This window comes from Ziziphus jujuba, chromosome 3 (genome assembly GCF_031755915.1).
Source record: "Ziziphus jujuba cultivar Dongzao chromosome 3, ASM3175591v1".
Lineage (NCBI taxonomy): Eukaryota > Viridiplantae > Streptophyta > Magnoliopsida > Rosales > Rhamnaceae > Ziziphus > Ziziphus jujuba.
In genome coordinates this window covers 27153914-27171706 of record NC_083381.1, presented here as the reverse complement: position 1 = coordinate 27171706, position 17793 = coordinate 27153914, and the positions used below count along the sequence as shown (strand labels likewise).

The following is a 17793-nucleotide window of genomic DNA, read 5'->3' as shown; positions in this document are numbered from 1 at the left end:
GATTAAACAATTAATAAATAACATTGATAAAACTAGGTCACTTGTAAGATCATTTGCACATGTTCATATGTTCAAATATATATTTCTGCAGTGCCCAAGTTACAAAGTTTTATAATTTATACTGGAAAATCACGAATTCCTAGGTCGATCTCAATTTAATGGGGCATTAATTACTAACTGCTAGTTATTAATTTCATGAAATATAGGTAATTAAAATTGATAGAAAAGCAAAAATCTCAGTTGATTAATTGACAGGGAAATAGACCCCGTTTCCTGTATATTGAAAACAGGGGAGGCTTGAGTGCAATTATCCCATGAACATTTTGTTCTGAAAAATACTGGGAATGGCAAAGTCAATTATAGTCTTGTGGGGCAGAAACATGTTGCCATAATTGTCGACTTTTAATAAATTTGCAATCAATTTCGTAGGTACATTGAATGTATTGAAAATCATATTTTTATTGAAAACTAAAATTAGAGAAAAGAATGATTTAATCCTTACTCTTTACTGAATTCCCTAATTGATTAAACTACAACACAGTTGGGGGAAAAAAAAAAGGTGTTTCACTTATATATGTTTATATATCTCTTCACCATAATTTATAAAATAGCCAAGTTTATAATGGTATGATAGAACATGTCCACAACCTCAATTATAGATTTTTTTATTTTTTATTTTTTATCCGAGATCTTAAGTATAGATCCAACCAATAACAAATTACCAACTTATTAAAATATGGCACCTTTATTTATTTGTTTATTTATTTTAGTTCCATATATCTAAACTCCTAATTTGACAATATTTATAGGCTTGACTAGTGCTAAAATTATTTAAAATACATCTTCAAATCCAAGTTCAAAATGTTAAAACCATCCTGTTGAGAGGTCGATTTAATATAAACTTGATTATATATAATATATATATATATATATTATTTTCCACAAACAAAAATATTATTATCGTAATATATTATTTGAGCGCGTTTCCTACATCTCATTCAAGAGAAGGGCATATGGACCAAGGCTTGGCATAAAAAAAAAAGAAAAAAAGCTTCGTATAAAAAGGATATGGACCCAAGTGCCCATCTATATCATTAGTCCTTTTTTATTTTATTTTTTTGATAAGTATATATACATATATATATATATATTACGAGTCACGAATCATGACCAGGAAGTATGTTATTTGGTTATATTTTAAATAATACTCCAAAATCATGTGTGAGTTTAACATTTGCGTTTATTATATGTTTGGATGTGGTGGGTTTTCCATTCCGGTAAAGATTTTGAATTAAAATCAAATCCTTCTTAAATCAGTAGCATGAATTAATTAAGTATTTTGAGTATTGAATTAGTGAGCGGATATATGATTCCTAACATGCAATAGTAATGAAATATATATATATATATATATATATATATGAAGACTGGGAATTAAACTAAGACGGTGATGAATATGATTATGAAATATTTGGTTGCCCAATAAGTTTTAGAGTTTCAAACTTTTTTTAATAATTAAAAAGAAAATTATTTGCAAATTCCGCCAAACTTGCATTCATAGTACTCAAGACTAACGTGGTATTAATTATTAACTATATATTTTGATGCGTTTCTAAGCTAGTAGGCCAAGGAAACAAAATGTGAAAAGAAAATAATCCAAGTATTAACTATTATAATAATGTGTATTACTGACACTTGAATTGATTGATTATTTCATAATGATTTTCCATTTTAATTATTAATGTATGAATTATAAAGGTATAATATATAAACAATTTTATGTCTTCCTAACGTGATACGGGTTTCTAAGCTATAATTTTTCCACGTGATAAATGCTGCTAATTAATGCTACTATAATATTTTATCATCCTTTTCTGTGTGTATCCATGCTTAATGACTAATATGATATCACATTGTTTAAAAACATCATAAAAAAAATTAAAAGTAAAAAACTCTAAGCATATAAATTATATTAAACCGTTATTTTATAAATCCATTTTTCAAAGCTTGCCCAACCCAAAATCCAGGCTGTCCATCTATATGGAGTTGGCAAAATCAAAGCTCCCTCGAGTCGCCATCGTAGACTTGTACACTACTTCGATGCATATATATATATATATACATATATATTGTACAAGCCCCACATCATGGAATGTACATCATTAACACCTTCACACACATCAACTTTACAATTAATCTATAGCCACTCATGGTCAAAATTATGAGGATCCTAAAGGCAATAAAACAGCTATAAATAGCCACAAACTATTCCTCCACTTCTTCACCCCCATCAAGCTAATTGTAATGGCTTTCCACTCCTCCTTCAATTTCCTTCTCTTCTTTTGCCTTCTCTTCCCCATCATCATCTACCCCTCCATAGCCAAAGCTACTACTACTTCTTCTTCTTCCTCCTTTCGACCCAAAACTCTCTTTCTACCAGTAACCAAAGTTGTCCACTCTACCAATATAAAACAATACGTCATTGACACCAAACAAAGAACCCCTCTAGTTCCCATCAAACAAACACTAGATCTGGGCGGCCAATACCCTTGGTTAGTATGCGATCGAAGTTATGTCTCATCCACCTATAAGCCTGCTCATTGCGGCTCTGCTGCTTGCCGGCTCACCAAGTCCCATGTTTGTCGGGATTGCAAAGGAACCATTAATACTCCAGGCTGCAACAAGAACACATGCATCGTCAATACCTTCAACAGAATCGGTCACGTATCGGTCAGCGGTGAGTTAGCACAAGACATTGTCTCCATCCTTGCCGTCAATAACTCTATTGTTACCACTGGCAAGCCAGTTTCTGTCCCTAAATTCCTATTCGTCTGCGGGAAAACCTCTCAATTAAAAGGCTTGGCTAGTGGTGTCAAAGGCATTGTTGGCTTGGGAAGGTCTAATCTCGGACTTCCTTCGCAATTCTATTCGGCTTTCAGCCTCAAAAAGAAGTTTGCCGTATGTTTGAGCTCTTCAACAACATCTGAGGGTGTTGTTTTCTTTGGTGATGGACCTTATTACACTTTGGCCCATCGTGATTTCTCTCAGGCTCTTGCTTACACTCCACTCATCGTCCATCCCACCAATTCGAAATCTTCAGAATACTATATCGGGGTTGAGTCTATCAAGATCGGTGATAAAGCTGTGCATTTGAACACTTCATTGCTATCCATTGCCAAGGATGGTAGTGGTGGAACAAGGATTAGCACGGTCGAGCCCTACACGGTGCTGCACTCCGCCATATACAAAGCGGTGGTGGGTGAATTTGAGAGTGCTTTGAGAGCATTTATAGGTGATGATCGGTTCAAAAGAGTAGCAGCTGTGAAACCTTTTGGTGCTTGCTATAACTCGAGCTACATTGGCATCGATCGATTGGGACCGGTCGTGCCACGCATTCAGCTTGTGCTGCATGGCCAAAGTGAGCCTTGGATGATATACGGAGCGAACGCAATGGTGGATGTTGGGGAGAATGTATTGTGTCTTGGATTCGTTGATGGAGGTGAAATTCCTTTGCAGCCTTCCATTATTATTGGAGGGCATCAATTGGAAGACAATTTTCTTCTGTTTGATTTAGCTAGTAACAGGCTCGGATTTAGCTCTTCACTTTTCACTCGACAAAACACTTGCGCCGACTTCATCTTCTGAGACTTGGTTGGTGGTTTTTTTATTTTATTTTTATTTTTATTTTTTATTTTTTGTGGTTCATGAAGACTTCAAACTATTTTATTTCAATAAAGAATTGTCTCTAATGAGTTTGTGATGTTATTCGAATTCGGGTTCTCTATTTGAGAAACAGTAGACTTTGTGACAGGACAGCCTTCAATGAGATTTTTGTAATTGATAGTTGAATATTGATTAAGTATCAATGTCCAATATTCATGTGTTTGATAAATGTAATATTAAGGATGCTCTTAATGTTGTTTTTGTCTGTTTATACTTAATAAAACTATACATATATATTAACACCACTAATTGAATACTAGCATATTAGTAAAAGTTTTAGAATGTTATACTTTTAAATATGAAAGATTACTGAATTATTGTCTTCAAAGTTTTGGTCCTTAATTTGGTATGGTATAGGTAATGTAAAAAGGAGCATGAAGAAATGGATTGAACTACATTAGTGCAAAAAAAATGGATTAGACTAAATTAATGTATTAATAAATAATAAATAAGATTTGAAATTATTGATAAATAATTCAAGAAATAATTAATGATGAATAAATTATTAATAATATCAGTATACTATATATATTATCAATTCATTATTAATGTATGCATATAATATTTAATATGATGCTTATTTAAAATATATGTATTAATATAATACTAACACTATTATGTAACAGCCCAGCCCAGACCATCCGCATGCAGATATTGTCCTCTTTGGACCTGGAAAATCTTCTTACAACCCAGCCTTCAAGGGTTTAAAACGCATCTCAATGGTTAGGACCTCACCCCTTCACCTGCCAGTCCCACTGGCACGGGCTTCCCAGACCCAATCAGGACAATCTCTGCATGTGGGTGGTCTGGGCTGGGTTGTTACAGTTGGTATCAGAGCCAATATCCGGATCAATGTGCCAGCGAGGAAGCTGGACCCCAAGGGAGGAAGATTGTGAGATCCCACATCGGTTGGAAAGGGGAACGAAGCATACCTTAAAAGAGGGTGTGGATACATTTCCCTTGCGACGCGTTCCCATGAGGAAAAGTACAACCGTGAGGGGTAAGATTGGGCTCACCACCTAGCTTCCAAAGCGGATAATATCGTAATTGGGCCTGGGAGGCCCGTGCTAGTGGGACTGGCAGGTGAAGGGGTGGACCCCTAACCATTGAGACGTGTTTTGACAAAACCGTGCAGGCTGGCCCCAAAGCGGACAATATCTACATGCGGGTAGTCTGGGCTGGGCTGTTACATTTATGGTCTTCTTTTATATATATATATATATATATCAGATATAGAAGGAAAACAAGGTGTGAAAACAGAGAGAAAATTGCAGACCCATGTAAGCTTTGTGCAAGAAGAATCCTTTAAGTTTTGATAGCCATTCTTTCTTGTTTTCTTTGTATTCTCAACGTGGGTTTGAGAGAGATCTTTGTGGAGATCGAAGAGTGAATGGGTGTATTGGGTTCTTGGGTTTTGGTTTTAGGAATTCTTGTGTGAATCCTTCATTAAAGAATCTATAACAGCTTGTAGACACTACATTTACATAGTGCAGAAAGCTCAACACCTGAGCAACGAGGATGTAGGTCATTTTTGGCCGAACCTCAGTAAATTTTTTGTGTTCTTGTTAGTATTTTTCATTCTGAAATTAGTTCCAGAATTCTACAACAGTGGTATCAGAGCTTGTGTTATAATCTTGGAGAACATTCTTTGATTCGTGTCTTTCTGCAATTTGGGTTCAACTGTCAATTCTTGGTCAAATTAATTATGCAATTGGGTTTTCTTTTCGATACTCAACAATGTTGACCAAGTTGGAATTGGAGGTCTTCAATGGGAAAGGTGATTTCCTTTTATTGCGTAAGAAAATGAGAGCAGTCTTGGTACAGATGAAGGTGGCGAAAGCAATTGACAACTCCTTCTCTGATTCAATTACTGAAGAAAAGAAGATGGAGATGGAGGAAATAGCCATGAGCACAATCATCTTGCATCTTTCAGATAATGTTCTGAGGAAGGTGGATGACATCCAAACCACAGCTCAGATGTGGACCAGATTGGAACAACTTTATTTGGTAAAATCACTCCCTAACCGAGTCTTGTTGCTTGAACAATTTTTTGGTTTCAAAATGGATGTAACTAAAGACTTAGATGCCAATATTGATGCTTTTAATAGATTGATTTTAGATCTTGCTAATTGTAAGGTTGTCTTTAGTGATGAACATAATGCTGTGATATTGCTTAATTCTCTACCAGAAACGTATAGAGAGGTCAAGAATGCAATTAAATATGGTAGGGATTAGTTGTCCTTAGAAATAGTTGCGAGTGCCTTGAAGTCTAGAGATTTAGAGTTAAAATCTGAAAACAAAGGGGAAGGACTCAATGTAAGAGGCAGGAGTGTTAATAGAAGTTGGGGTCATAATGACCATAGAAGCAAATCTAGAGACAATTACAGGTCTAAGTCTAGGCCTAGAAGTAAAAAGTGTTTCTACTGTAAGAAAGAAGGTCACTTCATTAAAAGTTATTTTAAGAAAAAAAGAGATGAAAAACAAAAAGGCCAAGAAAGTGGAGACTTGGCCATAGTCTCCACTAATTCAGACCCTGCAGAGGTTCTTACTGTAACTTCTGAACAAAATTGCTTTGAGTGGGTTTTAGATTCTAGCTGTTCATTTCATATGTGTCCAAGCTTGGATTCCTTTCAATCTTACACTAAGTGTGATGGAGTTCAAGTGCTTCTAGGTAATAACCTATCATGCCAAGTTGTTGGCATTGGAGATATTCAGTTACAAATGTATGATGGCACTGTGAAAACTCTTTCTTCTGTGAGACATGTACCAAGTTTAAAATGAAATCTGATTTCTCTTGGAATGCTTGATGATTTTGGTTATTCATGCAAAACTGAAAATGGTGTAATGAAAATTACGAAAGGTGCATATGTTGCCATGAAAGGTGTTAAGAAAAATGGCTTGTATGTTTTACTTGGCAAAAATGTAATTAATTCTAGTAATGCATCTGTTGGGTCATCTGTGGATAAAACAAATCTATGGCATAATAGATTGGGCCATATTAGTGAAAAAGACTTGTATTATTTGAACAAACAGGGTGTATTTGGCAAGGATATGATCAGCAAACTTGATTTTTGTGAAAATTGTGTTTTAAGGAAACAACACAGGTTGAGTTTTAACTTGAGTACAAGTAAAGCTAAATTTGTGTTAGATTATGTGCATGCTGATTTATGGGGTCCTGCCAAAGTACAAACCCAAAGTGGAAATAGATATTTTTTATCCATTATTGATGATAATTCTAGAAAGGTGTGGATTTATTTGTTGAAATCCAAGGATGAAGCTTTTACAAAGTTTAAAGAATGGAAGTTACTTGTTGAAAATCAAACAAATAAACTTGTAAAAGCTTTAAGGACTGGTAATGATTTGGAATTTTGTAATAATGAGTTTGATATTTTTTGTAAAAACCATGGTATTTTAAGGCATAGAATAGTAAAGCACATACCACAACAAAATAGTGCAGTTGAAAGGATGAATAGGACGCTGCTTAATAAAGTAAGATGTATGCTTATGTCTTCTGGATTACCAAAATTATTTTGGGGTGAATCTGTTATGACTGCCATGCACTTGGTTAATTTGTCTCCATCTACTGTTTTAGAGTTTAAATCCCCTGAACATGTTTGGTTTGGAAAGCAACCAGATTATAACAATCTTAGAGTGTTTGGTTGTGCTGCTTATGCACACCAATCTGAAGGAAAGCTTGAACCTAGAAATGTGAAGTGTGTTTTCTTAGGTTATGCTCAAGGTGTCAAGAGATCTAGGTTGTGGGTCAGAGAAAATTAAGGTTTTAAAGTCATAATAAGTAGGGATATGATATTTGATGAAAATACTATGCCTTGCAAAGTTACTAACCCTACAGGTACACAATCTAAGAATGAATTGGATAAGAAATAGCTCGAATTATCCAATGAGGTGGAGAACCAAGGTAGTGATGATAATGATCAAGGTGCTAATGAATTAGAGAGGCAGCCAGCTAATGAAGAAAGTGAATTAATTGGATCAAAGACACCAACCACATCACTTTCTGATGAACACACAATTGAAGAGCAAATGATACAGCAATCTCCAAGGTCGAATCAAAGACTAGTAGCATCACCAAGTTATTTGTTAACTAGAGATAGAGCAAAAAGGCAAATTAAACTCAACAGGAGGTACAACTATGCAAAATATATAGCCTATGCTTTGGTTGCATATCAAGACTTGATAGACAATGAACCAAGGTTTATTTGGAGGCTGTGAGGTCCAAGCAAACAACTCAATGGATTGAAGCTATGAAAGAAGAAATGAAGTCACTCATGAGAATAAAACATGGGACTTAGTATCAGCTCCTAGAGATCAGAAAATAGTGGATTATAAGTGGATTTATAAGGTTAAAGAAGGGATTACAAGTGCTGAACCAATGAGGTTTAAAGCCAGACTTGTGGCTAAGGGTTTTACACAAGTGGAGGGGATAGATTATGATGAAATTTTCTCTCCAGTTGTGAAGTATACCACAATAAGAACCATTTTGGCTCTGGTAACTCAATTCAATTGGGAATTGCAGTAGCTTGATGTAAAGACAGCATTTTTACATGGAAGTTTGGAAGAAACTATCTATATGAGACAACCTGAAGGTTTCGAAGTTAAGAAAAAAGGTGGAGAGCTTGTGTGCCTACTTAAGAAGTCACTATATGGTCTTAAACAATCGCCAAGGCAATGGTACAAGGGATTTGATTCTTTTGTGGTAGAAGCTGGATTTACAAAAGTGGTTTTGATAGTTGCCTATATTTTAAAGATACCATGAGTGATAGAGCTGTCTATCTTCTCCTGTATGTTGATGATATGTTAGTGGCTGGTCCAAATCTGAAGATAATACAATCGGTCAAGGAGTTGCTGAAATCTGAATTTGATATGAAGGATTTAGGGACAGCAAAGAAGATTTTAGAAATATCAATTTCCAGATATAGGAGAAAATTAGAGATGAAGTTGCTGCAAACTTCTTACTTGCAAAAAGTTATTTCAAGGTTTGCTATGAATAATGCTAAGGTGGTAAATGTTCCACTTGGAGGGCATTTCAAACTTTCAGCTTATCAATGTCCTACTACAGAGCAAGAAAAAGAGGACATGGTAAGAATTTCATACTCCAATGCTGTAAGTTCAGTTATGTATACAATAATTTGTACAAGGCCGGATCTTGCGCATGCTATTAGTGTTCTTAGCAGATATACGGCCAATCCAGGTAAAGCTCATTGGGAGGCTATGAAATGGTTTCTTAGATATGTGAAGCAGACTTTGTATGAGGGATTGATCTATAGAGGTAATCAAGAGAGTGTTGAGCTCAATGGTTATTTAGATTCAGATTATGCAGGAGATAAGGACAAGAGAAGGTCTATTTCATCTTATGCATTTACTTTGTATGGGAATTGCATAAGCTGGAAGTCTCAATTACAACCAGTTGTGGCTTTATCAACAACAGAGACTGAGCATATAGCAGCTACTAAAGCTGCCAAGGAAGCAATTTGGCTTAAAGGATTGCTAATGAAGTTGAAGGTGCTTGATGGAGAGGTTGTGTTATACTCTGACAGCCAGAGTGCAATTCATTTATGCAAGAATCCTGTCTTCCATGAGAGGTCTAAACATATTCAAGTCAAGTACGACTTCATTTGTGACATGATAACTCAGCAAGTTTTTAAGTTGGAGAAGATACCAACTGAATTTAATCCCTCTGATATAGAAACTAAAGTTCTACCTGTGAGCAAGTTTAATAACTGCAAAAGCTTGCTCAGAGTAGGAGCAGGCTGAACTTGGTGAGAGTTGAAGATTGCTGGGATGGTGTTGTAAATTTCTGCATCTGATGATGATTTAAGGATTAGGTAGAGATATGTGAGTAAAATAATCCTCAAATCTAGTCAGCTATATATGTGTTTACAAGCTGCTGGTCAGAGAAAAAAAAAAGAAAAGGAGATTTCCAGGTTCCAAAATGACAACACTTTGCTGCCACATCAGTTAATAAAGGGTAGAAAGGTTATTTCACAGCTTGCTTGTCTCGGACAGCTTCACAGCTTGCTTGTTTCGGATGTTGGAGCTGCTTATTTCATAGCTTGCTTGTCTCGGACGTTGGAGCTGCTGGGGATTAATTGAATGCACCATTTTCTTGTCTCGGATAAATAGATGGGCATTTTTCTGGTCTTCTTATATATATATATATATATATATCAAATATAGAAGGAAAACAGGGTGTGAAAATAGAGAGAAAATTGCAAACCCGTGTAAGCTTTGCACAAGAAGAATCCTTTGAGTTTTGACAGCCATTCTTTCTTGTTTTTCTTTGTATTCTCAATGTGGGTTTGAGAGAAATCTTTGTGGAGATCTAAGAGTGAATGGGTGTATTGGGTTCTTGGGTTTTGGTTTTGGAAATTCTTGTGTGAATCCTTCATTAAAGAATCTGTAACAGCTTGTAGACACTACATTTACATAGTGCAGAAAGCTCAACACCTGAGCAACGAGGACATAGGTCATTTTTTGCCGAACCTCAGTAAATTTTTTGTGTTCTTGTGAGTATTTTTCATTTTGAAATTAGTTCCAGAATTCTACAACAATTCTTTTTCTATACCATTGATGGCTTCCAACTATTCCTTCCTTCACTTACCTGCTCTTCTTTTGTCTTCTTTTTCCCCATTATTATCTCTCCCTCCATAGCCAAAACTGCACCTTCTTTCAAGCCAAAAGCCCTCCTTCCTGTTAAAAAAAGACTTCCAAACTCCAATACATCACCCAAATCAAACAAACAACCCCTCAACGATGTTTAATTATATTAATATGTAAATATATTCGCATTTGATATTGATATATTATATAATTATATTTGGGTACGGTGGATTTTGCATCAATATCTATATATATATATATATCATGGAAAGATTCGGAACAAAAATCGAATCCTATATCAAGCAAGAGAATAGATGAATTAATTAAAGTATTATATATTTTTGAGTATTAAAATAATTCAATATAGAGGACGCACATCATGATCACATGCAATATCGATAATATAAGATCACCCGTTGATCCATCCTGGATGGAAGAAGGGCCACTTCGCTTTCTTCCATATTACAGGATGATTATGTTCAATGAAATCTGAAGATTTCCTTCAAAAAAAAAAAAAAAAAAATTCTCTCCTTCTCTTGTTCCAAAAAATAAAATAAAATAGCTCTCTCTCTCTCTCTCTCTCTCTCTCTCTCTCTCTCTCTCTCTCAATATATATGTATATATTTTTTGGTAATTCTCTCTGTGACATATAAATATATATATATATATATATCTCTACATTTTCACATGTTCACATTCACAATGCGGATAAGACCTTTCGATGAATGTACTGCTGGCTGAATTATATATAAAAAAAATTATATATTAAATAATTAATTATATTTGGCCGAAGTAGATAGTTGCCCAAAATTCTCTCTCTCTCTCTCTATCTATCTATCTATATATATATAAAAGCATATCACTCGACTTTCACATGTTCACAATGCGGATAAGATCTTTCGATTAAAGTACTGCTGGTTGATTTATTAAAAAAAATTTATATAAATTTTTAAATAATTAGTTATATTCGTACAAAGTAGAGAACTGCGCATTCCACGCGGATCATATGTATTTATATATGCATTAATTACTAGTTCTGACAGCTAGATTTAATCAGGAATAATTATCAAATTAAAGTGTATTAATTCACTTCAGAAATATAAGTTCATCGATCACTTTAATTAATATATAAACGCATGAACCGTTAACTTTAACTATTTCTTTTAGTCCATAGCGATAATTCTAAGTAATAAATAAATAAAAATTTTGAAACCCCCCAAAAAAAAAAAAATGGCATAGATGCCATTGCTCTTGCAAGTCGCCATCCTTGGTTTTTTAACTTTTTCTGTATACAGCATATCCTTTGAAAATGATATACACAATCCTACATCATAGGTGCCCATTAAATCCCCATCACTATAAATATCCTTTAGTGATTTTTTCCCTATATATCAATATTTTCACTCTTTCTATGCCATTAATGGCTTCCAACTATTCCTTCACTTTCCTTCTCTTCTTTTGTCTTCTTTTCCCCATTAATATATCTCCCTCCATGGCCAAATCTCCTCCATTTTTCAAGCCAATGACCCTCCTTTTTCCTGTTAAAAAGGACTCTTCCACATTCCAATACATCACCCAAATCAAACAAAGAACACCTCTAGTCCCAATCAAACTTGCACTAGATCTTGGTGGTGAATATGTTTCTATAGATTGCCAAAAACATAATTATGTCTCATCCACATATAGGCCTGTGAGTTGTGGCTCAGCTCAATGCTTACTTGCTAATGACAAAACGTGTAGGTCATGCACACCCCAACACCCTATAAGCAAACCACAAGAGTGCAAACCTCACATATGCCTTGTCAATCCCTATAATCCTGTTGCTCATATAGTGATCTCCGGCGCCGAGTTAGGCCAAGACATAGTCTCTGTCCAATCTACCAATGGTTCTAATCCCGGAGGGATGGTATACGTGCCTAACTTCCTATTCTCTTGCGCTGATACCTCTTTCTTGGAAGGCCTTACTAATGGCGTCAAAGGCATAGCTGGTTTGGGAAAGAATAAACTTGGACTCCCTTATCAATTTGCTTCAGATTTTAACTTGAGCAGGAAATTTTCCATTTGCTTGAGCTCCTCCACAACATCTTATGGTGTTATATTCATCGGTGATTTGCCCAACATCTTTCGTCCCAATAATATTGATCTCTCCAAGTTTCTTACTTATACTACACTCATTAACTTCCCTCCAAATATGGATGATGATTTTTAGGGAAAATCTCCTAAATACTTCATCGGAGTGAAGTCTATCAAGATCAATCATAAAGTTGTACCTTTGAATACTTCTTTGCTAACCATTGATGGAAATGGCAATGGTGGAACAGTAATTAGCACTCTTCATCCTTACACCACTATGCATACCTCAATATATAATTCAGTGGTTGATGCATTTGTGAAAGAAATAGGTTATAAGGTACCAAGAGTAGCAGCTGTGAAACCATTTGGGACTTGCTTTAACTGGACCTACATCCGTAAAACACAAGTCGTTCCGGCCGTGCCTGCCACTGATTTCGTGTTGCAGAGTGATCGAAGTGTGTATTGGAATTGGAGGATGTTTGGAGCAAACACTATGGTGAAGATTGGGAATGAGGTGTAGTGCCTTGGATTCGTTGATGGGGGTGTGGAACAAAGAACTTCGATTATGACAGGAGGACATCAATTAAAGGAAAAAAAATTTCAGTTTGATTTAGCTAATAACAGGCTTGGTTTCTGCTCTTCACTACTCTTGAGACAAACTACTTGCTTCAACTTTTAACTTCACAACATACTAGGCTATTTCATGAGACAAAACAGGCTTTTTTTTTTTTTTTTCATAGTCGGTGGAATAAGAATGGTCGTCCATAATTGGGCGGTTTTATCTGTGTTCAATGTATTAACGATTGCATTAGTTTTCCTTCTTTTATGGCCCAAGGTAAGATTTTAGTGAGGATCTTTTTCCTTTCCTATTAATGGATTAAGCAATGTAAAAGAAAAATAATACTAATGGATTAGGTCATTAGGTTTAGATTAAATAAAATGTGTAAATACCATGTGCTAACAAATGAATTTATAAGGAACTTAAACTCTGACCAGTTAGGTATGCCAACCTCTACCTTTTCAACCTTTTTATTCACAAAAAAAAAAAGAAATAAATTAAATATGTAAAGAAGTATTGGGATCTATTAAATCTTTTGCAAAAATATCCTTCCCACTTTATCAAAAAAAGAAGGGGGGGGAGTGGGTAAAAGGAGTATTAATTGATGAATAGCGTCAGTTTAACAAAAATAATAATAATAATAATAATTTTTTTTTTTTGTGTGAAACAAAATTTAAATAAATAACTATAAATTAATAGGGCCTATATAAAATCGACTCCGGCTTGGGTCAACTTAGAATGTTCAATACAAGCAGGCCCAAAATAAGACTGGGTCTGTGAATCCAAGTCTAGGCCCAATTAGCAAAGCTTCTTCTCTTTTTTTTTTTTTTTTTTTTCGGTCATAAGCGAAAACTCTAGTATGTGACACTTAAAGAGTGCATGTCTTTCAACCACTTTGCAAGACTACCATGCATGTATTTTTGTTTCTCAAAATACATACGTGTTTCTATAGGCGTTTGGCATATAAAGCATTTGCAAAACTCAAATTGATATTGTGTGGATGAACAATTTGGTAGACAATGAATGCCAATGTCAGTTCGTTAAGGATTGCACCTAACAAATTTAAGTATTGCCCCCACTAGATTAAAAAGAAAAAAGAGTGGTGGGAGATAGTACCGTAAACAAATATTCAACATTTATGTTTCAATATCTTGTAAAATTGACACCCACAACCTTTCAATATCTTGTAATAATTTCAAATTCTTCGACCAAACCCCTAAAGTTTCCCCTATTTCGGAGTTGCTGTTTTAGGCATAAATGGATGGATTGGATAGGTAATGTTCCCAATTTGCCTTTGTAATCTGAAGAAAATAGGGTGTGCGTACACTACGCATGCATTTTACCGTCATGATATACACAGGGTTAACATTTTTAAGCTATAAGCACACTGTTCATAAAGGTCAAAGGCAATTGGTTTATTAGCCAGGTGTGGAATAAAAAATGGCAGAAAAAGCTTTTTGGGAGGAAAAAAATAAAAAAGGCTAGGGTGATGAAAAATACAGTTTGTTGTTTGTGGGAGTGTTAACAACGGATGAAAAACTTCTCTCTTGATTGAAGGAGAGAGGTGAAGAGGAAAAAGACGTAGAAATTAAAATGATTTGTCAATTTGTAATACGTGGGACACAATTAATTAGTCATACACAAAAGAGACAAAAGATTCCAATCCGAGAAACACAATAAAAAGCCTTTGAGCATCCCCCAAAAACTAGTTGAGAACTAGCTCAATGAATAATGCATGGTTGTTTATTTATTTATTTATTTATTTATTTATTTTTGAAAAATAAAATTTGGCTATATAGGTATGGTTGGTATATGTGATCTTATCTTCATACCAAAAATGGTGTAAATGACATCATGTATATCTACAATCTTGCTTTGACTTCTATTTTTGAGAAACAATCCCACGATAAGTACTTCATGATTAGGTGCTCAAAGTAATGAATCGTTGACATAAATAACATTTTTTTTTGTTCTTTAAAATAAATTGGGAAAAGGAAGACCTGATAATCTGTAGGAAGAAATTTATATAATTGTTATAGCTAATGGTAGAATACAGAATATATATCATTTATCATAAAAGAATTTGTTTAAATAATTTTTTGTCACTGATAATTAATTATCACCATTGGTAAGAAATTAATAGCAAAACTCAGCGGACAAAAACAAAATTTTAAAAAAAAAAAAAAATGAAGAGTCAAGCTGGCATTCTCAATTCATCATCTTTGACTATTTGCAGCATACTCTTCAAAATGACGACCAAAACTCCGAGCGATGGTTTAAATAGCCATATGCACTTCATTACTGCTTCATATCCTCATCAACTTCTTAATCTTTTTCCTGGCAATGGCTTCCTTATCCTCCATTAGTTTCCTTCTCTTTTCTTCTCTTCTCTTCTCTTCCCAAGCATCTCCCTCTCCATAGCCCAAACTTCATTCCGACCAAAAGCCCTCCTTCTCCCTGTAACCAAAGACTCTTCCACACTCCAATACCTTACCCAAATCAACCAAAGAACTCCTCTAGTTCCCATTAAACTTACACTAGATCTTGGCAGTGCATTCCTTTGGGTGGATTGCGAGCAAGGTTATGTCTCATCTACCTACAAGCCTGCTCATTGCGGCTCACCTCAGTGCAACCTTGCCAATTCCAAGTCTTGTGGTGGTAATAGTACTTGCGGTCTTTTTCCAGACAACAGTGTGACTCACACCGGCAAAGCCGGCGTGTTAGCACAAGACGTCGTCGCCATCCAATCCACCGATGGGTCTAAACCCGGTAGAGTAGTTTCTGTCCCTAATTTACTCTTTACTTGTGGATCAAGTTTCCTCCTAAAAGGCTTGGCCAGTGGTGTCAAAGGTATGACTGGTCTTGGAAGGACTAATATCGGCCTCCCTTCTCAATTTTCTGCTACTTTCAATTTCCATAGGAAGTTCGCAATCTGCTTGAGCTCCTTAACAAGGTCTAATGGCGTCGTATTCTTCGGTGATGGACCTTATATGTTTCCTCCTGGAAATTTCGATGAGTCAAAGTCTTTGACTTATACTCCGCTCCTCATCAACCCTGTAAGCACAGCAGGTTCTTTCTTCCCAGGGGAAAAATCTACAGAGTATTTCATCGGAGTAAAGTCTATCAAGATCGATAACCAAGCTGTCCCGTTAAACACTTCGTTGCTATCCATTGACAGCAAAGGCTATGGAGGAACGAAGATTAGCACAGTGAAGCCTTATCAGTTTTGGAAAGTTCCATTTACAATTCTGTGGTTAATGCATTTGTGAAATCGTTAGGGAATCATGTGAAGAGAGTAGCGGCCGTGCCACCGTTCGGGGCTTGTTTTGACTCGAGAAAAATCGGCAGTACTCCGGTCGGTCCAGGTGTGCCGGCCATTGATCTTGTGTTGCAGAGTGAAAGTGTGTATTGGACGATATATGGAGCTAATTACATGCTTGAGGTTGGGAAGGATGTTTTGTGTCTTGGATTTCTTGATGGAGGTGTTAAGCCAAGGACTTCCATTGTGATTGGAGGGCATCAATTGGACAATCTGCTTCAGTTTGATTTAGATTCTAACAGGCTTGGATTTAGCTCTTCGTTGTTGTTCAGAGAAACACATTCAACAACTTGCTCCGATTTCAACTTTAGAAATAAGGCTTAAATTGAGCAATTAAAAGTAAATTCCACATTATTACTATGATTGTTGAAGTCAATTTAAGCTCATATGTGGTCGTGGAAAACTCCTCCTGGGGGGTCTAGAAATAAGTTCAAAATGAACGTGGTCCGATTTGAATAAGACTTTCCTTTTAAAAAATATTATACTTTTAGCTATCAGATATATTTCCAAATTAGTTGATGTCTATATTATTTGTTATTAATATTTGCTTATATTTTATTGATATATAGTTTAAATAATATGGCGAAACTCCCCTGCAGATGTAACGCGTTGAAATGTCGTACATTGAATATGTAAAAAAGCAGATTGCTAATTGATTTTCCAAAAGTTGAAAGGCAAGTTAGTTTACTTTTAATCCTATTATTATTTGGAGTTGAAGAATAATGCTAGATGTAACAATAAAATAAATTTATCAAAATATATACTAAAGTACCGTGTATCAATATTTGTACCAAATAAATCTCACTCGGTTATGAAAAATGATAAGCTTTTATTTATTTATTTTTTCCTTTTTTTTGCGCTATATAATAAGATAAGCTTTGAATTCGATAAAGGAAATCCAAAAAACATATATTTATTTTATGTGGTGGACCTTATGGAATTGATTATACATAACAATTGGCTAGGAAATTGTTTGGTTTTTGTTGATGGTGGAAAAATATAGGTCTCTTTCTTTTCCCTCTATTTATTGTAACAAGAATCATTTTATTAACGCTCCCCACAAAAAAAAAAATAATAATAATAATAATAATAATATAGTAAAATAAATAAATAAATAAAATAAAATAAATCTCCATATAGAACTGCCAAGCCCAAAAGGCTATTTAGGCGTCCATTGCTTTAACACGACCTACATAATACATTAATGATACCAACCCGGTGGGGCTGGCTGTGCCAACCATTCAATTCGTGTTGTTGCAGAACGGAGGTAACTCCATGATGAATGTTGCCAAGGATGTGATATCCATATGTCATACATTCATTTAGGGCAGACGATGAGCATCACATTAAGTCTGGTATTTTCCATTGGAGGGTATGAAATGGAAGACAATCTTCTTCAGTTTGATTTAGCTAATAATTAACAGGCTTGGCTTTACCTCTTCTCTGCTCTTCAAACGAGCTTCTTGATCCAACTTCAACTTTACAACCAATATTCATG

General features: G+C 35.1%; 1 protein-coding gene and 1 pseudogene across 1 annotated transcript; both read left to right on the top strand.

The window, feature by feature from the left end:
• Positions 1 to 2304: 2304 nt before the first annotated feature.
• Positions 2305 to 3645, top strand: LOC107423256 (probable aspartic proteinase GIP2). Its single transcript, XM_025075392.3, has one exon. The coding sequence runs from the start codon at positions 2305 to 2307 to the stop codon at positions 3643 to 3645; it is 1341 nt and encodes a 446-aa protein (XP_024931160.3).
• Positions 3646 to 11836: 8191 nt separating this feature from the next.
• Positions 11837 to 16734, top strand: LOC107423257 (probable aspartic proteinase GIP2; annotated as a pseudogene).
• Positions 16735 to 17793: the final 1059 nt, after the last annotated feature.